General features: G+C 43.8%; 2 protein-coding genes across 9 annotated transcripts in view; one reads left to right on the top strand and one right to left on the bottom strand.

The window, feature by feature from the left end:
* Positions 1 to 3,324, bottom strand: part of ATG4B (autophagy related 4B cysteine peptidase) — a 36,433-nt gene extending 33,109 nt beyond the window's left edge. For 2 of the 6 annotated variants that reach the window (XM_056564712.1, XM_056564710.1), the window contains exon 1: positions 3,029 to 3,161. Coding sequence is in view for 2 of the 6 variants with exons in the window: in XM_056564710.1 (XP_056420685.1) it covers positions 3,029 to 3,041 (13 nt within the window). In the remaining 4 variants the exon portion in view is untranslated. Of the gene's footprint in view, positions 1 to 3,028 lie in introns of all 6 variants that reach the window. The other 4 variants (XM_056564716.1, XM_056564713.1, XM_056564711.1 and 1 more) reach the window with 4 other exon arrangements.
* A 20-nt stretch (positions 3,325 to 3,344) lies between these two features.
* Positions 3,345 to 27,417, top strand: THAP4 (THAP domain containing 4). 3 transcript variants are annotated; one of them, XM_056564707.1, is made up of 6 exons: positions 3,345 to 3,476; positions 9,947 to 10,812; positions 16,801 to 16,960; positions 18,663 to 18,772; positions 21,634 to 21,737; positions 27,143 to 27,417. In XM_056564707.1, the coding sequence occupies exons 1-6, from the start codon at positions 3,400 to 3,402 to the stop codon at positions 27,260 to 27,262; spliced, it is 1,437 nt and encodes a 478-aa protein (XP_056420682.1). In that variant the 5' UTR covers positions 3,345 to 3,399; the 3' UTR covers positions 27,263 to 27,417. The 3 variants fall into 3 exon arrangements, with proteins under 3 accessions (XP_056420682.1, XP_056420683.1, XP_056420684.1); XM_056564708.1 differs by lacking the exon at positions 3,345 to 3,476 and adding an exon at positions 3,524 to 3,573; XM_056564709.1 differs by lacking the exons at positions 3,345 to 3,476; positions 9,947 to 10,812 and adding an exon at positions 12,917 to 12,983.
* The last annotated feature ends 259 nt before the right edge of the window (positions 27,418 to 27,676 follow it).

The raw sequence follows: 27,676 nt of genomic DNA on the forward strand, positions 1-27,676 counted from the left end.
GGGCACAGGGACAGGGTAAAGGGGGCCAATGCGCGTAGCCCCAGCTATCAGTGTGCTCGCTCTCGCCTGTGATTGACAGGCGGGAGCGAGCACCGCAGTGCCTGAATTTCGACTCTCTGCCAGTCTTCAATAAGTCAAAATTCAGTAGTGACGTCACTGCCGAATGCATTCGGCCACTAGGAGGGCGAACCCTAGTGGCCGAATTTAAAAGTGATTTTAAACTTGTTTAAAATCACTTTTTTTAATTAAAGTATATTAGAGATATGTTGTAGTACTTAAGTACTAAAACATATCAATTTTTGTACTTCATGACAGTGCCCATTTAAAAATAAAATTGTCCTTAAAGGAGTACTCTAGTGCAGAGTATTCCTGCTCCGTCCTGCCCGGGCTGCAAAATAAATGAAAATGAACCATCACTCACCTTCCTGGGTTCCCGCAGAGCGCCACTACAGCTGATCGGTCCTCCGGTCCATCCTCTTCATACTTCCGGGTGTAATGAAGCGTCAAATGGCGCTCAGCCTATCGCCGGCCGCCGCGATGTTCTGCCTCGGCCGGCGATAGGCTGAGCGCCATGTGACGCTTCGTTACACCCGGAAGTATGAAGGAGATGGACCGGAGGACCGATCAGCTGTAGTGGCGCTCCGCGGGAACCCAGTGAGGTGAGTGATGGTTCATTTTCATTTATTTTGCAGCCTGGGCAGAACGGAGCAGGAATACTCTGCACTAGAGTACTCCTTTAAGGCCCAAATCCTGCCAGTACTTATCAGCTGCTGTATGCTCCAGAAGAAGTTGAGTTGTTCTTTTCTGTCGGACCACAGTGCTCTCTGCTGACACCTCTGTCCATGTCAGGAACTGTTAAGAGAAGGAGCAGATCCCCATTGCAACCCTCTCCTGCTCTGGACAGTTCCTGACATGGACAGAGGTGTCAGCAGAGAGCACTGTGGTCAGACAAAAGAAAAACTCAACTTTTGAAAACTTTTATTTTTATTATTTTTTTTATATCAACTGGTGCCAGAAAATCTAAATCCTTCCAGTACTTATTAGCTGCTGAATACTACAGTGTAAATGGTTTCTTTTTGGAACCCAGAGCTCTCTGCTGACATCTCTTTCCATTTTTGGAACTGCCCAGAACAGGAGAAAATCCCCATAGCAAACATATGCTGTTCTGGACAGTTCCTAAAATGGACAGAGATGTCAGCAGAGAGCACTGTGCTCATGTCAGCAGAGAGCTCTGTGTTCCAAAAAGAAAACCATTTCCTCTGTAGTATACAGACCCTAAAAAGTACTGGAAGGATTAAGATTTTTTTTAATGGAAGTAATTTACAAATCTGTTTAACTTTCTGGCACCAGTTCATAAAAAAAAAAAAGTTTTCCATGGGAGTACCCCTTTAACTTTCTAGCACCAGTTGATTAGAAAACATTTCTTCCCACCGGAGCACCCTTTTAAAAGTTGTTACAAGTCCCATCTAAGGCTGGGTTCCCATTACGTTTTCTCCATACGGGAGCGCATACAGCAGGGCGGAGCTAAAACCTTGCGTTCACATATGTAATTCATTTCAATGAGCCGGCCGGAGTGAAACGTTCGGTCCGGTCGGCTCATTTTTGCCCTGTATGCGCTTTTACAACCGGACCTAAAACTGTGGTCGACCACGGTTTTAGGCGAAGGGAAAAAGCGCATACGGGGCAAAAATGAGCCGACCGAACGTTTCACTGCGGTCGGCTCATTGAAATGAATTACATACGGAAGTGCATACGAAGGCATACGGGAGCGCAAGTTTTTAGCTCTCCCCTGCCGTGTGCGCTCCCGTATGGGGGAAAATGTAATGGGAACCCAGCCTAAGGCTGGGTTCACACCACGTTTTTGCCATACTGTTTTCAATCAGTTTTTCTAAAGAAAACCATATGGCAAAAAAAAAACTAAACGGATGGAACAGTATGGGAAAAAGTAAACTGTGTACTGTTTTTAAACATGCATACGTTTCCGTCCGTTTTATAAAAATAAATAAATAAACCATACATTTTTGAAAATGTTGTCCATTTTTAATGGAAGGGGTGTTGGGTGGGGACTTTAGGATGCAAAGGCGCATGTGCAAAGTAAAAACCTTATACGGTTTCCCGTATGGAACTGTATACATGTGTGTTTCCCATTGACGTCCATGTTAAAAAAACGTATGCGGTTGCAGTAGTGTTTTTAAAACCGGAGTCAAAACCGTGGTCATGGTTTTGTCTCCGGTTTAAAAACCGTACTGCAACCGCATGTTTTTTTTTTTAACATGGACGTCAATGGGAAACACACATGTATACAGTTCCATATGGGAAACCGTATGCGTTTTTTACTTTGCACATGCGCATTTGCATCCTAAAGTCCCCACCCAACACCCTTCCCATTTTAAAAAATGTATGGTATTTTTTTTCATTTTTATAAAAACAGACTGAAACATATGCACGTTTAAAATCAGTATACTGTTTACTTTTCCCATACTGTTCCATCTGTTTTTTTTTTTTTTTTTTTTGCCATACGGTTTTCTTTAGAAAAAAACTGATTGAAAACAGTATGGCAAAAACGTGACGTGAACCCAGCCTTAGGGACGCCTTCCTTCATTATGTTCACAGTAATTACTCAAAAGTCAAGATTAGCCAGAAATATTAATGTATGGACCCTCCTAACTTTATGGTCAGGGATCATGGAGAGTGTATGGTGGTCAGTGCTCCCTGTGTAATACCAACCAGAAGGGGGTGCTGTACACTTAAACGATAACAAAAGTAAAAGCTGATAGGAATGACTAGACCAGTGTTTCCCAACCAGGGGGCCCCCAGCTCTTGCAAAACTACAACTCCCATGTTGGCACTACACTATAGCTGTGTAATAGTTGTAGACAAGGCCTGGGCAGGGTATACAGAGCAGACACCCTCCTGGGAGCTGGCACCACGTCCTGCCCACCCCGGAGGCACCATACACCCACAAGTTACCATCACCCCATGAGACAAAGAGGAGACAACCTGCCTGACTACCCAGCGCTGAACTCACCTGCGTCCATCATTCCCTTCCTCTCACCCACTCATATGACAGGAAGACAACCTACCCTAGCGACATACGCTACATCAGCTGATGGGAATCCCACCAATCACATTCGAGATTACTACAGGATGCCTGAAACGTATACAAACACGGAAGCCAGAGGGCTACACGGAGGCTGACATACTACTGTACGGAAACGGGACCGAGTACGGCAGCGTGGACCCTACACGTTCACCTCCGGTCACACATAGCACGTAGACCTCCCGCGGCACGCGAAAGAAGCGCGTGTTATTGTACAAGGCCATCCTGTTTTCCGTACAGCAGGGTGTCTTCCGGTAGGACGGGTGCTGCCATCTTGTACGGAACACGAAAGGGCTGTCATGGTGATATGCTGTGCGGCGCCGAACTGCACCAACCGGCAGGGGAAGGGGGAGAGAGGAGCTGTCTCCTTTCACAGGTAGCGGCCGGACATGAAGAGCTAAAGCGTGGCATGCTGGGATTTGTAGTGCCACATAAGTGATGGGAATGAGCAAATGGATTTACAGAGATCCAGTGTATGTAGACCCTAGATCACGACAGTTTATCTCCAGCTGTTGCAAAACTACAACTTCCAGCATGCCCGGACAGCCTTCGGCTGTCCGAGCATGCTGGGAGTTGTAGTTTTGCAACAGTTGGAGACACACCATATAAAAAACAATGCCCTAGGTGTCCAACCGGCAGAGCTCTCAGCCGTTGGAAAAACTACAACTCCCAGCATGCTGGGAGTTGAAGGTTTTGCAACAGCTGGAGGGCCATAGGTTGGACACTTGGGATAAAGTAAGTGAAAGTGTTAAGTGTCAGCCCTCTCCCCAATCATAGTAACATAGTTCATGAAGTTGAAAAAAGACCAGAGTCCATCAAGTTCAACCTATATCCCTAATGAGTCCCTACTGAGTTAATCCAGAGGAAGCAAAAAACCCTCATACTAGAGGTAAAAATTCCTTCCCGACTCCAAATATGGCATCAGAATAAATCCCTGGATCAACGCTCTGTCCCTATAAATCTAGTATACATAACCTGTAATGTTATTACTCTCCAAAAATGCATCCGGACCCCTTTTTGAACTATTTTACAGAGTTCCCCATGACCACTTCCTCTAGCAGAGAATTCCACAGTCTCACTGCTCTTACAGTAAAGAACCCCCGTCTCTGCTGGTGTAGAAACCTTCTTTCCTCTAGACGTAGAGGATGCCTCCTTGTTATAGATACAGTCCTGGGTATAAATAGATCATCGGAGAGATCTCTGTACGGTCCCCTGATATATTTATACATAGTTATTAGGTCGCCCCTAAGCCTTCTTTTTTCTAAACTAAATAACCCTAATTCTGATAATCTTTCTGGGTACTGTAGTCCTCCCATTCCCCGTATTACCCTGGTTGCCCGTCTTTGAACCCTCTCCAGGTCCCCTATATCTTTCTTATACACTGGTGCCCAGTACTGTACATAGTATTCTATGTGTGGTCTGACTACTGATTTGTACAGTGGTAGAATTATTGATTTTATTAGCCTTGGCAGCAGCTGCCCAACACTGGTCACTACAGATAAATTTACTGTTAACTAAGACTCCCAAGTCCTTTTCCATGTCAGTCGTCACAAGTGTGCGCCCATTTAATCCATAATCCATGCACAGATTTTTCCTCCCCATGTGCATAACCTTGCATTTTATCAGTGTTGAACCTCATCTGCCACTTCCCAGCCCAAACCTCAGATAGGGATCCTGAGGACAGACCATCAATGAAAAACTCCTGGGAAACCCATATTAAAGGGTTTATCCACCTTAAGGTGATTTTAGTATGTACCTGGCAGACAGTTATGGACATGCTTAGGAAGATCTGCACTTGTCTTGGGGCTAAATGGCTATGCTGTGAGATTACCATAACACTGTGGCTAGCTTTTTGTGAACTGGTATTTCCTGTTTGACTTTTCTTTTTTTCACTACAAATCCCACAATTCCATTTTCCTCCCTCCCACACATCAGCCACCTCACCCATTGAAACATAAATGAGCTGCATCCATTCAAAAGACCTGTGGTTTACAATCAGGGTGTCTACAGCTGTTGCATTAGTTGCAGATTGATCTCTCTCCCACCAAATGATCCCTCCACCCATTGAAGCAGACAGGCTCCTGTCATCAGCTGACTAGTGAGTCAGGTCTCGGCCGCATTGCAACCTGGGAAAAATCTGAGACAACAGTAATTTTGTATGCTGGTAAAAATAAATATTGGGGTGAAAATCACAGAAGAATTGTGAGGAAAACCATCACACACAGGTACAGACACTATATTATGAACTACACTAACTTTACAGCCCCTGTAGCATAGTCAAATAAAAAAATACTGGAAAACCTCTTTAAGCCGGAATTTCAATGCTGAATTCTTCAGCAGAGTTCCATTCATTTTAATTGGATTCTGTTCACACGGCAGAACTTTCTGTGCAAATATTTCTGCCATGGAAATTCCGATTTCGGTATGTTCTGCCAGCACTCCGTGCAGATATTCAACCATGTGAACATAGCCTAACTGTGAGAGTCAGAATCTGCTATGTTCCATATTTCCATTGTGCCTGAATACTTACCAAGAGATGAAAATCACAAATAGGACCCCCACACTCTGTTAAAGGGGTATTCTCATCTCGAGACATTATCCCTTATCCACTGGAAAGGGAATTCCTAGCTAATCGGGGAGGGATTTCTGACCAATGGGACCCTCATGGCCTATTTACACTAAGGAATCTCGGAGATATTCCTGGCATAGATTCTGTCTGCAGCAGGCTCCTCCAAAATCTACTGGTGCTTGGACTGCACAATGCGCAGTTCTTGCAGAATTCTATTAAGAGAGTGAGCATATTCATACTTTTGGAAAGTCCGCAATTTGAATTTCCCCTGTTGAAATTCTGCAATGCACACAGTCCAGCAGAATCCCATTGAGGACAATGGGAGGCTGCTGCATCAAATTTTCAGAGTGGAATTTCTCTACTTGGAAATTACATAGTGTAAATGCACCCTTACAATCCCAAGAACAGAGCACACAGTGTATGCGCAGACAGCGCTCCATTCATTCTTTATGGGACTTCCAAACATTGCCAAGTGCTGAGCTCAACAATGCTTGTAAGCCCCATAGATAATGAATTGAGTGCTGCTTGCAGTGCGCTCTGTTCATTCCAGGGACAATTTTCTCCCCGTTCTCGAGATTGTGGGGTCCCGCAACGATTAGCTTATTTTCCCCTATCCTGTGGATAGAGGGCAACTTTTTGAGGTAGGAATACCCCTTTAATCTTGAATAGGGTATTTAAAAATAACTAAAAAACGGAAAAAAAATAGCATATCTGTGAGTTAAAAAAAATTATAAAACTGAAATATACTAACTCCTGACATTCTCCTCTGATTCCTACCACCTGCCTCTGTTGTCAGTCGCTGTTGCTTTGGTGTCTAGATTTAGGTTCAACAATGTGGCGGCCATCATTTTCAATGTTACAGGACGTTACTATGGATTAAAATTAACCACAGCCCAATAGTCTTATATTTTTTGTGATAGACTCTTCATTTTATACAACATTGCACAGTGGCTTAGTGGAGGAGGATAAAGGCATGCCCCATGGAGTCATAATGGTACTAGGTACAAAATTTGTAAAAGGGGAGCCAGAGGAACATTTTAGATGTCCCTCGGAGGCTTACACCAAACAGAGGTGGAAAATCGTATTTGTAGGTTAAGAAACAATTACACAGATTGAGGTGTCCAAGGGACATGACCCCCTAGTGTATCTAGCAGTAATTTTCTGCTAGATAACCAGAAAGGCTTGAGTAGTTGGCAGGTCCGCAAAACACAATACAGTGTACCATGAGAGCCACAACCTCGCCAGCAAAGATGTGGTGCCCCTGGATAAATTTGAGACAAGCTATCAGGTGTGTAGTACCAGCGTAAGATAGATTTTACAGCTGATTCACTATGTGTCGAGCATTGGAAAGTAGCATGTATAGTTTTAAATGCTTTTTGCCACTCCTCCGAGGAGAAAGAGCAAGCCAGATCTCGCTTCCAGAGGCCAAAGGGATATGTTTTGATGAAGGTAGCTGAGTTAAGTAAATTATTGTAAAGGGGTTTCAAGCCCTTAAGGGGGATGGCTAGTTGTCGGATGACTAGTCCATTTGACAAAGTAGGAGTGGGCGTTAAACTATGCAAGAAGTAACGTATTTGTAGGTATTTATAAAAATCATGTTGGGGTAAGTCTCTTGCAAAGTTTGAAAGGAGAGAGGTTCAGAGGCCTCATACAATAATTGTACATGTGTCAAACCCTGGCTCATCCAAGTGGTTAAAATAGGTTAGGAATGATAGCTTGAATGAGTGTTAGAGGGATGGTACCTATAGGTGGTGGGGTAGAGGGAGTAGAGCTTCGGATATAATTGACCCAAGCCTGGTATGTAGTTTTGACTAATGGGTTATGAATTTTGGGGGAAAGTGTGTTCCAATATGGTAAATATAGAAGGTCCTTAGTGGAGTATGGAAATATTGAGTTACTCTCAATCTCCACCCAGGGGAGATCCGACTGACTGCGCCACCAATGCCACAACATGGACACCAAATTAGCAACATAATAAGTTTTCAAATCGGGGGAGCCAAGCCCACCCCTAACAGTAGATTTTGTAAGTATGCTCCCCGATAACCTTGGTCGTCTGTCAGCTCAGATGAAAGTAGAGAGAAGTTTTTGAGCTTTAGTGAAGAAAGTGGGGGGAAGCGAGATTGGAAGGGTTCGGAATAGGTAGAGGAAACAAGGAAGCAAGAACATCTTAAAGGTAGCGACCCTACCCATCCATTAAATTTCCGATTGTGCCTATCTGTCAGCCTCTAGGGATATAGAGGTCAGCAGAGGCACATCATTTTCTTGGTATAATATGTTGTACAGGTAGGAAAGGCAAATGCCCAAGTATTGTAAAGACATAGGCTGCCAGTCAAAAGAAAAGGTAGTTTTTAAAGAAAGGGGGGGGGGGGGCGAGGTTGATGGGTAGGGCTGGCGTTTTAGCTTTATTAAGATGGTAGTAAGAAAAAACACCAAATTAAGCTATGTTCTTCATAACTGATGGGAGTGAAACCTCAGGGTTGATAAGGGAAAGAATCACGTCATCAGCATATAAGGAGAGGATATGTGATCTCTGCCCGATCAAAACTCCAGAGATGTCTCTTGTCTAGCCTAATGGCCTGTGCCAGGGATTCTATAGATAATATGTATATGAGGGGCGAGAGTGGGCACCCTTGGCAAGAGCTGTTTGCGATGGAAAATAATTCAGAAAGGGAGCCATTAGCTAGCACCCTGGCAGAGGGTGTAGAGTATAGAGAAAGGAGTGCTGAGAGAATGTCTCCCGAAAAACCCATGTGTTGGAGGACTGAGAAGGCGTACGACCACCGGAGGCAGTTAAAGGCCTTCTCGGCATCCAAGGCCAAAATTAAAGCGGGGCTATGAAATCTTTCAAGATGATGAAGGAGAGGCCTGACGGCCAGCGACAAAACATGACTGGTCCATATTAACCAAAGAAGGGAGAAATTTGAGGGGCCAATAGTTTAGCGAAAATTTTCATGTCTTGGGTCAATAATGAGATTAGCCGAAAATTCTGAGGGCAGTCCGGAGTCTTACCGGGTTTCGGTAGGGTAGTGATAGTGGCTTGCAAGTTTTCAGCAGGGAGTTTGCCTGAAGTCATAGCAGATTGACAAAAGGCTGCTAAGTGAGGGGAAAGAATAGTTTAAAATGATTTATAATAGGAATTCATAAAATCATCAGGGCCTGGAGTCTTGTTAGCGGGGAGAGAGGATATAACTTGGAGAACCTCTTCGGAAGATATCTCAGCGGAAAGGAGGAAAGTTGGGAGAGGGACAGCGTAGGTAGATTAAGATGAGTAAGATAGGAATTGGTGATCTTAGCGAGATCAGGGGGAGAGGAAACAGATCATTGTAAAGGTGGGAATAGAATGCTTGAAAACCATTAGCAATGTCAGCTGGAGTGTATAATTTTTCATGCATGATTGGATGCATCAAGTATGGGATGCACACATTCAATTGACATTTTTCAATTAGCTAATAACTTGCCAGCTTTATTGTTTTGTGAATAGTATTTAGCTTGTAATTTGCAATGAGACTTTTCATATGTAGATAATTGGCATATCTCTCATGGCTGTATCTGTGAGAGACTGACCAAGCACAGGAATAGTTGCTAGTGGGTCTGGAGCAGGAGCTGTTTCACAGGTAGGCATGCCGTGGGTGCTCACCTTGTAAAGCAGAGGGTGAGAGAGGAAAGTGTCATATCATAGGACTTAATGGAGGTGATCCCGCTAGTGAGCGAGGCACGCTGAGATCCACCATATCTGCACCGGGGCTGTATTTTGTGGAGGAGAGCCTGTGAGCAGGGAATAGAGCGCCAGGTCAGAGGTGGATCTGTGCCACCTAGGTGAGTGTAGCAGGCCCGTGTTGCTGTGAGGAGATATCTGTGGTGCGGGAGAGGTCGTCGTGCTAGTCCCAGCTACGCCATCTTGCAGGAAGGCCTCACTGGGTATGAAGGTAAATCTGGCCAGCGATCCGCAGCGTGCCGGCTTCCTACCTCTCCCTGCCATCTCGGGGGAGGAAAGGGAGCCAGGTGCTAGTGAAAATGACCAGCAGTGAGCTCGCTAAATGTCGCTTTAGCGGGTGAGGTAGCGGAGCTCCGTTAATGCGCGAACATGCGACTCTGCTGCCAGGTCATGCCCCCCACTGAGTAGAATTTTTAACTAAGTTCATAGAAGGTGACAAACCAAGGATTTATAGTTATTGGTGGTTTATCGTTCTGTTGTTAAAAAATTATTATTTTTCAGAAAATTGTGTTGTGACAGCATTGTGTGTATTTTTTTTATAAAAACGTTATTTCTTTTTCAGGTTTCCACTTAAGGATTCGGTTCGTCTCTACCTATGGACAGCCGCTATGCAACGTAGTGACTGGATCCCGGGCCCCTATTCATTCCTGTGCAGTGAGCATTTCAGTGAAGATAGCTTTGTCCCACGTATGCCTGACCAGCACCCTCTTCTCAGACCGGACGCCGTGCCATCCCTCTTCAACGGTGCCAGAGAGATCAAGAGGAAGCGAGCATTCCAGCCACACGTATTGCGACTTAAAAAAAGAAATACATCAGTCTTTTCACTAGAAGATAATACGCTTTATGTGTCACCAGATGAAGATTTTGTAGGTAAAAGTGACACCTATGATGTCACCAATAGAAGTGATGCCATGGACAGCAGGCATCTTCTTCATCCAGGTAGCCAACATACAGCCTCCAAGTTTATCTTTTCCCTGCATTCGTACAGTCGGTCTTCAGAGACCCCTTCATCAACGAATATAGAGAATTCTGATTCTTCACTTCATCTACTGGAAGAAGGAGCCAAACACCCACATGAACGACATAATAAAGACAACAACAAGCTCTCGCCATCTTGTGAACACAGATCTGGGAATAACATGATCACTGTGGAAGGTTCTCAGGAATCATTTGTTAGCAATAATACAGTGTTGGCCTCAATAGAACAGGTAACCAACAGTGAAGTCCTGGTGTCACCTGCATATGTGGTACAGAAACCTATCCCAGGGAATCAGATCCAGTATCCTTCAACAGAAAAGGACTTGGAGGCTTTGAACACTTTTGACTTCGTACATTCATATTGCAACACAGCAAAGTCCCTGCCCAGCCAATCAGAGCAGTGCGGTACTGAGGAACTGACCGCAAGGTCTGAAGGAGAGGAACTACAAGGTGAGAAATAGTGAGGAAGACAAAATCTTATTTTTCGGTTTACTTTAGGAGTACTATTGAGTATTTACGTTGGCTTTTGTCCAATAGATTTTCTATAAGTGATAAATCCTCGGTATATCTGCAGTGTAAAAGCTGTGGGTTTAAAGGAAACCTGCTATTAGAGTTTACCCTATATAACTGGTGGCAACACATTACAGTGGTCCCTCAAGTTACAATATTAATTGGTTCTGGGACGACCATTGTATGTTGAAACCGTTGTATGTTCAGACCATAACTCTATGGAAACCTGGTAATTGGTTCTGAAGCCATCAAAATGTCATCCAAAAAAGGAAAAAGTGAGGATTAAAGAAAAATAAGTAGATAACTAATATAGATAAAGCAAATCCTTACATATAAAAGTAAGAAAGATCTGCTGGGAGCTGTAAATCACTGTCTATGTCAGTGTTTCCCAAGCAGGGAGCCTCCACCTGTTGCAAAACTACAACTTCCAGCATGCCCAGACAGCCAAAGGCTGTCCGGGCATGCTGGAGTTGTAGTTTTGCAACAGCTGGGGGCACCCTGCTTGAGAAACACTGGTCTATGTAGTGGACAGGAGCTTCTTCAGGGTCCTGTACAGTACATGCAATGTCCTAAAAAAAGTAACATGGAGCCGCTCTTACCTTGTGTCCAAAGGAGCAGGTAACCCTGGTACAGGTAAAGAGTACAGAACATGTAATACCTACCTGTACTGTAGGGGGCGTTACCAGACATCAGTCAGTGCATACGCTTCAGTAATACAGGGGTTTTACCAGTAAATTGCCCATTCTGATTGGTTGGTTCTTCCGGCCATTGACAGGTATCACAGATCTGGACTGTCTGTACATTGTATGTTGAGTCTGGTTTCAACTTACAATGGTCCAGAAAAGACCATTGTATGTTGAGGCCATTGTAAGTTGAGGGATCACTGTATATAGGATACAATCTGCATTCTTACCATGTGCCGTTGTCATTTTTGAATGGTCCTGCGCTGTATGGTAATACCCTGTAAGTAGTCCCAGAGGCATGCGGCATCTTCATATAGTCCCCGCTACTCGGACTATAACCATACCTACTAGGTGTGAGTGACAGCCCAGACACCGCCAACGTTATTGCTCCACTTCCTCAGGGAGCAGAGTGGTAACGTGGGCCGTGTCCAGGCTGTCAATCACTCATAGTTGGCGTGGTTATAGTCTGAGTAGTGGTGACTATATGAAGATGCCGCACGCCCCTGGGACTACAGGTCACCTTTAAAATCAGCACTGCAGGTTGGTTTCCATGCAGATTTGTTATATTAATCCCATTTACTTTGCTGCTACTGTTATACATTTGACTTTTTCTACATGCAAATCCACTGGAAAATCTGCCAGTTGTGAACATAGCTTTGAGGCTATGTTCACATGGCATAAAATGTCCGGAGTGCCTGCCCGTGAAACAAGGCCGCTAAGACCACTCATAAATGCGCCGTCTCCATAGACAGCAATGCATTTCCGAGAAATCCAAATCCGCAGAAACAAAGAATAGATTTGTTGTTTTTGCGGGCGTCAAAACGTCAGCTGCGGAAATTCTGCCGTGGGCACGGTGCAACAGATCCCGCTGAAATCAATTCCGCCATGTGAATATTTCCGCAGGGTGCGACCACATGTGGTAAATATGCTGCAGAAAGTCCACAACATTTGCAGTACAATGAATGTGCATGAAACAATATAGAATTAGAGATGAGCGAATTTACAGTAAATTCGATTCATCACGAACTTCTCGGCTCGGCAGTTGATGACTTATCCTGCATAAATTAGTTCATCTTTCAGATGGAGACTCTTTCCTAGGACTGTATCCACCTTTTCCAGCCCACCGGAGCACCTTAAAGCTGAACTAATTTATGCAGCATAAGTTATCAACTGCCGAGCCGAGAAGTTCGTAACGAATCGAATATACTGTTAATTCGCTCATCTATATATAGAATCACAGCTAAATGTGCAGTTGTGGATAAAAAAAAAAAAAAAAAAAAGAAGCTCTAAAGTCTTGGCCACTAGGTGTCTCATTTATTTGCAATCTGCTATTTACTGGCTGCAGACTCTATCTCCCAGAGTGCACTGCTCCGGCCTGGCATTACTTCCTGCCTGCAGAGAGGAGAATGGCAAGTGAGCTCAGTGCAGGTAAAGAGTCTGCCCTGGCTGGAGTAATGTTACCTACAGGGCAAAACACTGCCACGCTTTGTATTTAATAAGGCGAATCATGGGCAAACTATATTAACCCCTTGGTGACTGTGTTATTTTCTTTGGTCTGCCTGCACCAAGTATCTGCTCTAGACTGCTGCATTATTTCTCTGCTCTGATAATCTATCTATTTATCTATCTATTTGGTTCTTGTATAAGATGCACTATTTATTTTTTATTTTATGCAATATTTTACTGGATATCAGGCATAATATATAATATATATTAGATAAGCTCCTCAAGGTCATATATACATAGATCAGTGTTTCCCAACCAGAGCGCCTCAAGCTGTTGCAAAACAACAACTCCCAGCATGCCCGGACAGCCTTCGGCTGTCCCGGCATGCTGGGAGTTGTAGTTTTGCATCTGCTTGAGGCTCCCTGGTTGGAAAACCCTGACATAGATCCTTCTATAAATGCTAGTCTGGCGTTTAAAATAAAATATAGATAGTTTAAAGGGGTACTCCAGTACAGGACATCTTATGCCCTATCCACAGGATAGGGGATAAGTGTCTGATCGCTGGAGGTCCAACCCTATCTCCTGTCCGGGACCCCATAATACTCATTCACGGAACTGTGGTCAGCACGCTCCCTCCATGTATCTCTACGGGAGACCAGGAGATACACCAATGCTGTATCTCCGACTCTCTCATAGAGATGGAGTGCGTTCGCTAGGAGAGACAGATTTTGAACGTAAATGTTTAGCACACAGGACCGGCAGGTAGGAGATTGCGGGGGTCCCAGTGGTCAGAACCCTCCGCTCCGAGGATCAGACACTTTTTCTGTGGATAGGGGATAAGATGTCTTGCAATGTAGTTTCCCCTTAAAATACTAGTAAAAAATGTCAAAAGATGTTGTCGGAGGGGGCAATATACATACAGAGCCTCCCAAGGTTCACTAAAGTTAAAGGAGTGTAAACATAGCCATACACATTAGATAGACGCAGGATGACTTTTGAGCAACCGATGAATAAGTGAGCGATTCTGACATCATACACATTTATAGGCCATATTAGTTGTTACAGACAAATGATTTTTCACTTTGGAACGTTCTTTCACAAATTTATCTTTCATGTAACTGTGGACCGCACCATATAGGCTGTGTTCACACGGTGCGGATTTTCCTGCAATTTTGCCAAAATTATGGCCCAAATGGCATCTTTTTTTACTACGATTTGCACAATCGCAGTAAACTAGAGGAATTTTGTTGCGCTTCTGCAAAAATCACTGCAAAATTGTAGGGAAACAGTATTAAAAACGTGGAAAAAAAAACATGCACCATATGACCACAGCCATACAAGGACTAGCAAAAATTAAACAAACTTCTGTTCAGACAGTGACAGTCAGGCTTTGGTTGGCTAAAATTGTTGTTGTTCGAATCATTGATTTAAAGGGAAACTCTGGTACTCTGGTAAGTATTTATCCCCTATCCACAGGATCCCGTAGATAGGGGATAAGTGTCTGATCGCCGGGATCCCCACAATCTCCTGTCTGGCACCTCGTCTCTCTCTGTGCATGGAGTGATCTTCGCTTTATGCACAGATTACTGTTGACCACCACACAAAGCGACCCACCCCCTCCATGTGTCTCTCTGGAAGAGGCGGAGATACATGATTTTCCCATAGAGATAGATGAAGGAGCATGTCGGCCACCGAGCGGAGATTGTTCCGAGCACATAGAAAGTCGAGATTGCGGGTGTCCTGGCGGTTGGACCCCCCGCGATCAGACACTTATCCCCTATCCACGGGATCCTGTGGATAGGAGATAATTACTTAGGTACCGGAGTTCCCCTTTAAATCAACTTTAGACCAATGTGTATGGGTACTTTAACATATAAGGGCATTGGTTTCACAGGAAAAGCATTGTTTTTATGCGCAGCAGGGGTCTTACAGGTTGGACTGACCCTTGAAGCCAGTAGCCACTAGTGCTGGGCGGTATACCGGTTCATACCGAATACCGAAATTTTTGTGCTGCACGAAATGAATTTTAACGCATACCGCAATACCGGTTTGGCCCCTCCCCCTCGGGAATGAATGAATTATCAGCCCAGCGCAGCGCTGTCCCCACATTGGGAAACTAATCATATGTGACCCGCGAGCGCTGTTCTGCCCCACCCCCCAATTAATTATTAGCGCTGCAATGTCCCCATCGGGGTACTACTCACATATGTCACCTGCAAGCGCTGCCCTCCTCGTCCTCCTGTTTGTTGCGGCCGCCGGCGCTGACACTCTATACCAGTGGTCTTCAACCTCCAGATGTTGCAAAACTACAACTCCCAGCATGCCTGGACAGCCAACGGCTGTCCGGGCATGCTGTGAGTTGTAGTTTTGCAACATCTGGAGGTCCGCAGGTTGAAGACCACTGTTCTATACTGTATCCCTATGCCCGGGCTGCAAAAGGTAAACAAAATAAACTTTAACTCACCTTCCCCGTCGGTCCGGACTTGCTTCCTAGGGAATGGAACGTCGGACAGCCGTCAGCCTATAACCGGCCGCAGCGATGTTCCGCCTCAGCCGGTGATAAGTTGAGCCCACTGTCATGTTAGAAGCCGGCTTCTTACATGACAGTGGGCTCAGCCTATCACCGGACGAGGTGGAACATCGCTGTGGCTGGTGATAGGCTGAAGGCTCTCCGACGTTCCATTCCTTAGGAAGAGCGTAAAGCCGACGTAGGAACATGTGTTAATGTTTATTTTTGTTTACCTTTTGCAGCCCGGGCATAGGGATACAGCGTACAGTATTAGTGTCAGCGCCGGCGGCTGCAACAAACAGGAGGACGAGGAGGGAAGCGCTTGCAGGTGATATGTGAGTATTTACCCCGATGGGCTGATAATTAATTTTGGGAAATACCGTTATATACCGTGGAACCGCCATAAGTTACAAAAATACCGTGATACACATATTTGGCTATACCGCCCAGCCCTAGTAGCCACCATATTCAGCTGGCACTAAACTTTCTTGTTTTGTATTGATGCACAAGAAAAGGAACATGATCTATTCCTTTTACATTACAGACATTTCTGACTTTTGTTTGTCATGAACTGGCATATATGCTTTAATATTTACGCTTTCGTACATATACACAATTAGGGTGACTTCATACTGCCTGCATCTGTTTGACGTATGTGTTTCAGAAACCTATATGTTAATAGTATCTTTCCCATTGAATTACATTATAAGAAAAAAAGACCAATCTTTTGTGTACATAATAGTGTAGTTGACTTTGCTTTTGTATACAGCAACATTAAACACACTGTAATGGAAACAGAGACAACAATGCAGTGTAAACCCATCTTTACTGAACTCTTTATGTTGGCTTTAAAGGGGTTATCCAGGAAAAAACTTTTTTTTTTTGTATATCACCTGGCTCCAGAAAGTTAAACAGATTTGTAAATTACTTCTATTAAAAAATCTTGATCCTTTCAGTACTTATGAGCTTCTGAAGTTAAGGTTGTGCTCTCTGATGACACGTGTCTCGGGAACCGCCCAGTTTAGAAGAGGTTTGCTATGGGGATTTGCTTCTAAACTGGGCGTTTCCCAAGACACTTGTTGGACACGTGTTTTTTTTCCTGTATAACCCCTTTAACTACATGGTAAATAAACCTTTAACGGGTATTTAAAGGTGAACATACGCTGTAATGGTTTTAGCGATCTGTTTATGCTATAAAAAAAGAGACCAAAGGAATGAAGAAGAAACATATTTGTAATCTTAATCCATTTACCATATTAAAGTATTTTAAATAAATTTGTTATTTTACAGGTGCTCCTCCCTTGAACCCAGCTGTAGCTCCGTTGGCCTGGATGCTAGGGACATGGGTTTCTGATCCCCCCGGTGAAGGAGAATTTCCCTCAATCCCCTCCTTTCGTTACAAGGAGGAAGCAGTCATCTCACATGCAGGACAGCCAATGCTGAATTTCATGTAAGTGATAATGTAGAACAAATGATGGGTGTTAGCTGTGGAGTACAGAGGGTTGCACTCTTCCCTTGCAGCGCTGAAGTCCTGGGTTTAAAGGGTTACTCCGCTCCCCAGCGTCCGGAACATTGAGGTCCTAACGCTGTGTGCGGGCTTCTGTGTTCACGCCCCGTCATGTGACATCACGTCCCGCCCCCTCAATGCAAGTCTATGGAAGGGGGCGTGACGGGCATCACGCCCCCTCCCATAGCGGCGGGACGTGACGTCACGAGGGGGGCGGGCCTGGACACGGAAGTAACCCTTTAAGTGATGTCCAGCCATGTACAGTGCTGCGGAGTATGTGGTTGCTATAAAAATGAAGGTATTATTATTACTTTACACACATCAATGTTGGCTGCTTGCAGAGATTTAAAGGGAATCTGTAGCTACTTTTTAGCCCCTGTAACCCATAGCAACATGTTCTATAGCTGTGCATAAGTGTTTGCAGTTATGGGGAAAAAGTCTCCCCTTTTTGCCCCTATCTCTCCTTTAGTTTTATTAAAAAAATTTGTATGACCCAAAGACCTGGCAAGTCTCCAGATTGGTTGGAGCAAATCGAAGCAGATACGAGATACTGCTTTCTATTTTATATCATGTTGTATTTGGTGTTGGATAAATACATTGAACTTTTTGGGTGTTTTTTTTTAAACCTTTTGTTTTAGTGGAAAAAAATTAAAGTTATATTTTAGTGTCCTTCTGTGACCCTATATGGCGAGTGAGTCTAATTAAAACTAGGTATAACTTACATACGTGGTCCTGTTGTGGAGACTAAGGGTAAGGTCACACATAGTGCATCCTCAGTGTATTTGCCACTACGAGCAGTGTACTCAGACATCGCAGTTGCTCCCACTGCTAGGTCGAGTGGCCGCAATGTCTGTAAGTACGCTGCATGACTTGCCTGCTGCTACGAGGAGACAAACCAGGACACATGGGCAAAGTAGGAGGCACACTCTAGTCAGTAGCGCATCCGCATATTTACATATGCTGCGGATGTGCTACGTGTGACCCTACCATTAGGCTGTATTCCTAATATGATAATGGAGGTGGGAGCTGGCATTCTGAGCATTCCTGCCTCTGTCCCCTCTGGTCCCATATGCCCTCCAACAGAGCGCTAACCTGGGTAAAGAGTCTATGAATATTTACAAGGTGGGAGGGCATATGGGAGCAGAGAGGGCGGAGGTAGGGATGCTCAGAATGTCAGCTCCCGCCTTCATTTTGCACAGGAGAAAATTTACTTATTAGCAATACAGTCGAACTCTCCGCAGCAGGATTATTTTTTATCCGGTTCACTCGCACTATAACCCTGTGTATTCGGTTTAGAGCAGGTGAACAATCTGTAATATTCCCTTTTTGAGGTATTTAGGTGCCAAATTCAAAATGCTGTGCTGCACTATTGCACCATTTTTTTATTCATCTTTACAGGTACGCTTTAAAGAGCAGTTCATCTGTCTGTACATTATATACCACGTCTTGGTTGGTAATGTTGCTAGAAATACTCAAGGCTGTATTTACCATTAGTGTTTCTTCAAACAGACTTTTGTAAGACTGTCGGCTTCTCCATGGCGGTAAGGAAGAAGGAAATGATAAGTTGTGACTGTGAACATGGCTTTATGACGTGTGACAGAACAGTACAGTACAGTGTACCTGACAGCATTTTGTCTTTATGCAGGTTTTGTGCCTCTAACCCTGAGACAGGGAAACCAATGCACAGAGAATGTGGATTTATTCGTATGAAGCCTGGGACCAAACAAGTGGCATTTATATGTGCCCAGAACACAGGTAATCGCAACACAGTATCATTGGGCTTTGCATAAAGTTCCCAGCGTTTAGGGCGTCAATCAAGCCTGAGTGGCTAAAAGGAGGGCAATGGCAGCGGGATTACGCGCTTCTGTTGCTCTGCCTCCATGCCTACTTAGGAGGCGCAGGGACCACTGAATAAAGTGATTTTTTAATGAAAATGCTGCATTGCAGAAGACATATGGGCACAGCATCCCAACTATGTGCTCTACCGCTACAAGGTACTGGTGAGAGCTCATAAGCCATAATGGAGCTAAATAAGGGAATATGTCGCCTAGATTTTTTTCCCAATTAGAGCCAGAAACTAGGGGTGTAAGAAAAAATCGATTCAGTCAAGTATCGCAATATTTCATTAGACTATACTGTATCGATTCAAAATATTTTCGAATCGATCTTTTCAGGGATATGCAGTTCCGGGCGCCGGGCAGGGGAATTTTTCCAGCTTCGGGCAAGCAGGCGCTCAGCAGTCTGTATGAAGCGGGCTCCTGACTTCTGCCCGCTCCGTACTCTGCAGCCCCCGGCTGTTCTCAGTAGCTGGGGGCCACCGCTAATAGCCAGCATGCCACGGGTGGCTATTAATGCTTCCTGGTGGGCTAGTGGGGTGGATCGCGGGGGGGGGGGGGGGGGGGGCGATCCACTATAGAGGTAGCCGGAGGGCTTAACTCTGCTTCCCTGGTGTCCCGCGGCTCTGTCATTGATAGAGCCTGGCTGGACTAGGCTCTATCAATGGATCACAGAGCACACAGATCTATGGAGTTCAATAGAACTCTATTGATCTGTATGAAGAATCTAATGATTCCTTCTAAAAGTCCCCTAAGGGACTAATAAAGTGTAAAAAAAAAATAAATAAAAAAAAAATAAACATTTTAACAAAAGTTTAAAAGACAAACATTAACCCCTTCCATATTAAAAGTTCAAATCCCCCCCCCCTATTCTTATATAAAAAAATGTACACATAATAAAAATAAACATATTTGGTATCACTGCGTGCTTAATTCTACGACCTATTAAAATATAACATTATGTATCCCGTACGGTAAATGTAAAAAAAAATAAAAAATATAGAATTACAATTTTTATAATATCCCAGAAAAAATTGAGATTAAAAAGTCAGATCAATGCCAAAATGGTACCAATACAAAAAACAGATTATGGCGCAAAACATTAGCTCTCATACAGCCTCATGCGAAATAATTGCAATATATAGTCTTTGAAACAGAATTGGGATATATCGTATAGTCATATGTGTATCGTGATACTTATTGTATCGCCAGATTCTTGCCAATTCCCACCCTACCAGATACTGAAACATGTTTGTTTTTTTATCATCTATTTCTATTTTCTGACTGTATTTTTTTTTTTGTACGTTATTATGGGGCTGCCATTTTGCCTGAGCTGTTTCTAACAGCATTTAGTGATATGCTTTACAGCAGGACTCATGGACATAGACAACAATGGACAGGAGATGTCCCATTCAGATGAATTGTGATCTTTATAGAGCTCATGCTACAGGGAGGGGGAGGCTGTTTTCTGAGCAAAAGCCATTGTGTTCATCTATCTACTGGTGTCACCCTTCACTGTCCATTTGTCTGTGCTGTGAAGAAGGGCATTACTGGGAAATCATCTGTACAAAAGAGGAAGTCTCAGTTTAGTTTTAGCCCTAGTGGCCAGAATGGAAACGGAAGATTTCAGGATTATTATAAAATCTAAAATAAAAAAATAAAAAAGCAAAGATGAAAAATGTGAAAACATAAAAAATATGGTAACATTAAAACTTGATTTAAACAGGTCATTTTCTGATTCCACATTCCCTGTAAGCGATGCATTTGTAAATGTCCGTGTGCCATATTGTAAAATCTTTAGCAACCACAAGCTTACGGAGATTTCATCTATAATTTACACTGCGGTGGTATAACAAATGTTATAGGCAAGCTGGGCGTAACAATTCCAAAAAGTTGCAAATTTTTGTGCTATACTTGTGCATAATAAATTTTCTCCTTAGTGTCTTTAAATATGCTAATAGGGTCAAGGACCAGGATAAGATTTGTGGGACCTTTACATATTAGTATTTATATATTTGCTAGTTTTACCTTTCATATTTTATAACAAAACAGGAACCAAATGAATAATAATCATCCAAAAATCACTTTGGGGGAGATTTATCAAAACCTGTGCAGAGGAAGAGTGGTGCAGTTGCCCATAGCAACCAAATAAAGAGGCCTGTGGAAAATGAAAGAAGCAATCTGATTGGTTGCTATGGGCAACTGCACCACTCTTCCTCTGCACAGGTTTTGATAAATCTCCCCCTTTGTCATTATATAAAAACCTTTGTATAGCCACAAGCCTAGAAATGTCTGCATTTGCCATAGAATTTCTTTCTATTTTATTTGCCCTCTTTCTGCAATAATTTAATGGATTTCCCTGTTCTACAATATAACCAAGATTTATCCTATATTTATTTATTTATGCAGATTTATGGTCTTCTAAGGGGAGATTTATCAAAATCTGTCCAAAGGAAAAGTTGCTGAGTTGCCCATAGCAACCAATCAGATTGCTTCTCTCATTTTTGAAAAGTCCTCTGACAAATGAAAGCAGTGATCTGATTGGTTGCTATGGGCAACTCAGCAACTTTTCCTCTGGACGGGTTTTGATAAATCTCCCTCATATATAAGATTTGAACATACACCATTATACTCAATTATATATGCCAAATGGCCTCTGTTGATTTGTTTAGTAACCTCAGGCATAGGATTTTAGTAGTCTATAGATGTGTGTTTTAGACTAGTTACACATGACGCTTTTGCTGCAGACTTGACATTTTTGATGTATCTTTTACCTTTCAGGTGTAGTTGAGGTGGAAGAAGGCGAGGTGCAAGGAGAGCAGCTCACTCTGACCTCACATTCACTAAGCAGAATCAGCTTTGCCAAAGAGCCTCATGTACAGCAGGTAAGAATGCTTACTACAATGTGACAATGTGGCATCAATATACCACACTAAGGATGATATGTCATACGGATTGTGAACGTCACACACAGATCCAGATGAACCCCAGCTGTTATACTCTGGGGTTTATCCATAGGTGTATACCTGCCATTTACCTCATGAACCTTCTGTTCCTTGTTATGTAATATGTTCATCCTGCTCCTTTTTGGTGCATTCTTTTTAACCCCTTAACGACCACGGAAGTAAATGTACGTCCTGGTTTGGCAGGACTTCGCACACCAGAATGTACATTTACATCCTGTGTATGACCGCGAGCATCGGAACGGTGCTCGCGTCATACACGGCAGGTTCCGGCTGCTAGCAGCAGCCAGGGACCCGCCGGTAATGGCTGACATCCACGATCGCGCGGATGTCCGCATTAACCCCTCAGATGCCGTGATCAATTCAGATTCAGGCAATCTGATCATTATCCAGCATGGCGGCTAGACGTCCCCTCATTGGCTCCGGCCGTCTCCCGGGGTCTTCTGCTCTGGTCTGAGATCGAGCAGACCAGAGCAGAAGATCACCGATAATACTGATCAGTGCTATGTCCTATGCATAGCACTGAACAGTATTAGCAATCAAATGATTGCTACAGATAGTCCCCTATGGGGATATAAAAAGTGAAAAAAAAAAAAGTTGAAAAATGTAAAAATAAAAAGTGAAAAATAAAAATTGTCCGTTTTTCCCATTTTACCCCCAAAAAGCGTAATTTAAAAAAAAAAAAACATATTTGGTATCGCCGTGTGCGTAAATGTCAGAACTATCAAAATATAATGTTAATTATCCCATACGGTGAATAGCGTAAACGTAAAAAATAGTCCAAAAATGCAGCTTTTTTGTCACATTTTACTAAGAAAAAATAAAAGATTATCTAAAAGTTTTATATATGCAAATGGGGTATCGATAAAAAGTACAGATGACAGCGCAAAAAACGAGCCCTCATACCGCCCCATATACGGAAAAATGAAAAAGTTAGGGCGATTTTAGATTACTGATTTTGTAGAAAAGGTTTTAGATTTTTTTTAGCGGTACAAAAATATAAAAGTATCTAGCCATGGGTATAATTTTAATCATATTGACCCACAGAATAAAGAACGCATGTCATTTGTAACGTAAAGTGTACAGTATGAAAACAAAAGCCTCCAAAATGTGCAAAATTGTGGTTTTCATTAAAATTTTCTCCCTAAAATTTTTTATTTTGGGTTCGCAGTACATTTTATGGTAAAATGAGAGGTTTCATAACAAAGTACAATTGGTCACGCAAAAAACAAGCCCTTATATGGGTCTGTAGATGGAAATATAAAGGAGTTATGGATTTTAAAAGGCGAGGAAGAAAAAACGAAAACGCTAAAATAAAATTGGCCTGGTCCTTAAGGTTAAAATGGGCTTGGTCCTTAAGGGGTTAAAGGGAACCTGTCACCATGTTTTATCCTATATAACTGTCAGCTACACGTCCTGAATCACACTATAATATTACCTAACATGCTCATATATCCTCCTGCCCATCCTCCAGAGTAAAGAAAAACTGTTCTAAAACTCTCCCATGCCATATTCTGACTAGGGACTAAGTAGTCAAATGGACGAGTGACATCCCAAAGCAGTCACAGTGAGGGACATTTATCAAGGGATTTAGAGTTTTTTTTTCTTACAGAAGTTGCACATGCACCTACGCAATTTTTTTGTGAAACTTTTGTGGTAAGCAAAAAATACCAATCAGCCCTACCTAAGCAATTTTCAGTTTTCACTTTGCAGTGGTCGGGAATTTAACAAGTGCGAAAGTCGCACATAAGCAAAAAAAAAAAAAGGCGCAAACCCCCCTTCAAAAAGTTGCAAGTGTAAGCCAGGTCAGACCTGGCTTACAAACTTGCTTTTGACAGAATTTTAATTAAAGTTGCACAAAAAGTCGCAAATGCAACTTTTGTGCGACTTTTTGCACAGCTCCATTTCCCGACCACCCTCCTGCATCTAGCACCCACCCCGCTAAATGTTGCAGAAATACAACTCCCAGCATGCCCTTACAGTGAGGACATGCTGGGAGTTATAGTTACAACAGCTTGCGAGCGGGTGGTAGATACGGGCAGGTGGCCGGGGAAGCAGAGCCGGCTGACAGAAATATATGAAATTACTGCACTGTAATTTCATATTTCCTGGGCAGACCTGTGATTGGTACAGACCTCCTGGCCAATCACAACTGCCAGCAGGAAATACGAAGTTACAGTGCCATAACTTAATTTTCCCCCCTGGGAACCCACCTGCACCACACAACTAAAACTCTCAGCATGCCCTTACAATAAGGACATGCTGGAAGTTGTAGTGGTGCGGCGCAGGCAGAAGATGTGCGGGCAGGTGATGCATTGCCCGCTCGCCTGCCTGTGCCGCACGACTAGTAAGGACATGCTGGGAGTTGTAGTCATGCGGAACGGGAGGGCGTTCGGAAGATGCACGCGTGGCTGACAAGCTTGTCACCCATCCTGCACATCTTCTGCCCGCCTGCGCTGTGCGGATGGGAGACAATAAATGTACTTATTTCAGTTCCGTGTATCCTACTGTATTGACTACTTTGGATTAGGTGGACTACGTCGATGTCCAGGGTTTTTTGTTTGATGTTAATAAAATTATTAACAAGGGCCATTTTTGATTCTCCGGGCCTCTTGGTACCGGCTGTAATCGGCACCCCTGTGGCGGTGGGTATCTGGGTAATATTTGGGGGTTAGTGCTAGCTGTTTTTGGGGCTAATGCTAAGCCCCGGCTTAGTAATGGATTCTGTCTATAAGACAGCTTCCACTACTAAGCCTGTAAAGTAAATTAAAAAAAAACGTTCTTTTATTAAAAAAAAACTCTTCGCCACAAGCCCTCATTAACTATTTTATTAATATTAAACAAAAAGAAAAAAAAACGGGTCATTGTAGTCCACCAAATCCGAAGTAGTCCTCTGCACACACGGACATGAAATAAGAAGGAAAAAAAATAAATAAAATGAGTTAGTACATTTAGGGGGAAAAAAAAGTTGTTAAAAAAAAATCTAATAAACGTGTGTGCATATGTATGTATATATGTGTGTGTATATATATATATATATATATATATATATATATATCGCACATTTTTTTTCACAGCTGCGACTTGGGGTTACAAAGGGGGGTTACAAAGTCGTGTTCTGAAGTCAATTATTGGTTTTTGCTTATCTATGCTAAAAAAATGGTATTCTACAGTAATTTACAGATTTTTGCTTTTGTAAGCCAAATGTATCAACCCCCTGTGATAGTATGATAAATGTGTCATGTCAGAATCAAAGCAAAAAAAATAATTCCTACAGAACTCGCTTACCAAAGCAACATTGATAAATGTCCCTTAGTGTGCCCTGGCTGTTATCACGCCTATTCATTCATTAATCACAACTACTCAGACGTGATTGGTCGTGATTGACAGCCTGGGTTTGGCCGACATCCCCGGTGTTCTCATTGAAGTTTTGCAGGAGCCATGAAGCTGCAGTTTCCCTGGTCATGTGCTTTGCTTCCTTTGTTACGGCATGGTTTTTTCCTCACTCTGTGGCTACAACTTCCAGAGATCAGGCATCCTCTGTAGCCTGAAGATCGCTGCATCTGTTCATGCATGAGACTTCAATGAGACCATTGGCAATGTCTAGGATGTCAATCACACCCAATCACATTGCTGCCAAATCAGTGCTGAATCTTTTTTCGTTCTTGCCACACCTGAACTGACCCCTAACTGAACCTTAAAGGGGTACTCCACTGCTCAGCGTTTGGAACAAACAGTTCCTATTGCTGGAGCCGGCGCTGGGAGCTCATGACATCATAGCCCCGCCCCATCATGGCGTCACATCCCGCCCCCTCAATGCAAGTCTATGGGAGGGGGACATGACGGCTGTCACGTCCCCTCCCATAAACTTGCTGAGGGGGCAGGGCTATGACACCACGAGCTCCCGGTGCTGGTTCCAGTGTTCGGAACAGTTTGTTCCAAACGCTGAGCAGTGGAGTACCCCTTTAAGGAGGCATAGAGGGCGCTCTATGGGAATTTACATAGCTTGCAACTGGGAACACAAGTAGGGCAACAAAATATTGCAAAGCAAAATGATTGAAGTATACTTCACACCAGTGATCACCAACCTGGGGCTCTTCAGCTGTTGCAAATCTCCCAGCATGCCCTTATAGTAGGGATCGACCGATATCGTTTTTTTAGGGCCGATACCAATAATCGGTGCAGGTTAGGGCCGATAGCCGATAACTTATACCGATATTCCGGTATAAGTTATCGGCTATTTAACCCCCTGCGACACCGCTGCAGATCATTGATTTAAAGCTGGCGCTTTAAATCAATGATCTGCAGTGGCTTTTGCGGGGCCATAGCCATAGGCCGCCGCCGCTACTACCCGCTTCTCTCCCCTACCTGCCAGGGTGCTCCGGGCCATCCATCCATCGTTCCTGTAGTGTCCGGGGGCGTTCTGGGTGGAGGGTGGTCCGGTCCGGGCTGTCCTTCTTCTCCGGCGGGCCTCTTCTCCACTCCGGGCAGGCTCCGGCCTAGTACGCTGCATAGACGTCGCTGCGCAGTGACGCCTGTGCGCAGCGACGCACCTGACGTCACGGCGTAGCGGCGTCTATGCAGCGTACTAGGCCGGAGCCTGCCCGGAGTGGAGAAGAAGACCGTGGGAGAAGGACAGCCTGGACCGGACCACCCTCCACCCGGAACGCCCCCGGACACTACATGAAGGAAGGATGGCCTGGACCACCCCCATTACGGGTAAGTTTAATTTTTTTATTCACTCGGAGGGTGGGGCCAGACCGGTATAGCGGTATGGGAAAAAATCCATACCGGTATACCGCCTAGCATCACGGTGGGGGGTGCGACGCGGTGCGGTGGGTCGGAGGTGCGGTGTGGCGGGTCGAGGGGGTGGCGGTCGCGGTGCGGGGGGCGGGGCATTATCGGCTTATCGGCAAGATAATTGCCGATACCGATAATGCCCAAAATCGTGATTATCGGCCGATAATATCGGCCATACCGATAATCGGTCGATCCCTACCTTATAGCCTTTGGCTGTCCTTTTATTTACACAGCTCTATGCAGAGATTGTCACAACTCACTTTAGTATATCCATATTTTTGAAAACACTATGTTAGACATCATAAGGATGAGCTGTAATGGTGGCTTCATTATTTACAGGAGATGTGATGTTTTTAGACTGAATCCTGATAGGGTATATTGTCATGTATTTTGTAGATTGGTTGGCATTATGTGGCTGTTTACATTCCATTTACCAGTATGGGCACTGTTTTTTTCCCCAAAATAATAGAAACTCATGAATTTATGATGACTGTATACATGTACTGTGACGCTCCTTCTCCTTACAGATCTCCCGTATCTTCCGCCTGACCGCTGAAGGGAAGCTCGAGCAGATTGTCTCCATGGCAACTAGCACACAAGCCATGACTCCTCACTTACGAGTTACGTACAAGAAAGTGACCTCATAGTGACCGTCCAAGAGAATGAACTAGTGCCTGTACTCCTCACATTACTTGAATAATTGTAAAGCTGCTGACTGCTCGGTTGCCCATTGAGTTAATTGTTCTTACAGTGTAATCCTGCCTTTTATTGAGATATACATACACTAATAAAGGGGTTATCGGATTGGTGAGGAATGGATTGGCAGAGAGTGTGATCGACCATCGTTCCTTTCATAAAGGGGACCTCCATTATTGTGATCACTGGGGGTCCCAGCAGTCAGACCTCCTACAAACAGATACTTATCATCCATACCAGGGGTACTCAGGAGCATTCCAGGCTTTTTCTTTTTTGCCTATATAATGCACACTCCCTATTACTTACTAGTCTTACACCGTCATTGGTTTTTTTCCTGCACAGCTTCATCCATGTGTTTTATCACT

The sequence above is a fragment of the Hyla sarda genome, chromosome 3 (assembly GCF_029499605.1).
Source record: "Hyla sarda isolate aHylSar1 chromosome 3, aHylSar1.hap1, whole genome shotgun sequence".
NCBI classification, from domain to species: Eukaryota; Metazoa; Chordata; class Amphibia; order Anura; family Hylidae; genus Hyla; species Hyla sarda.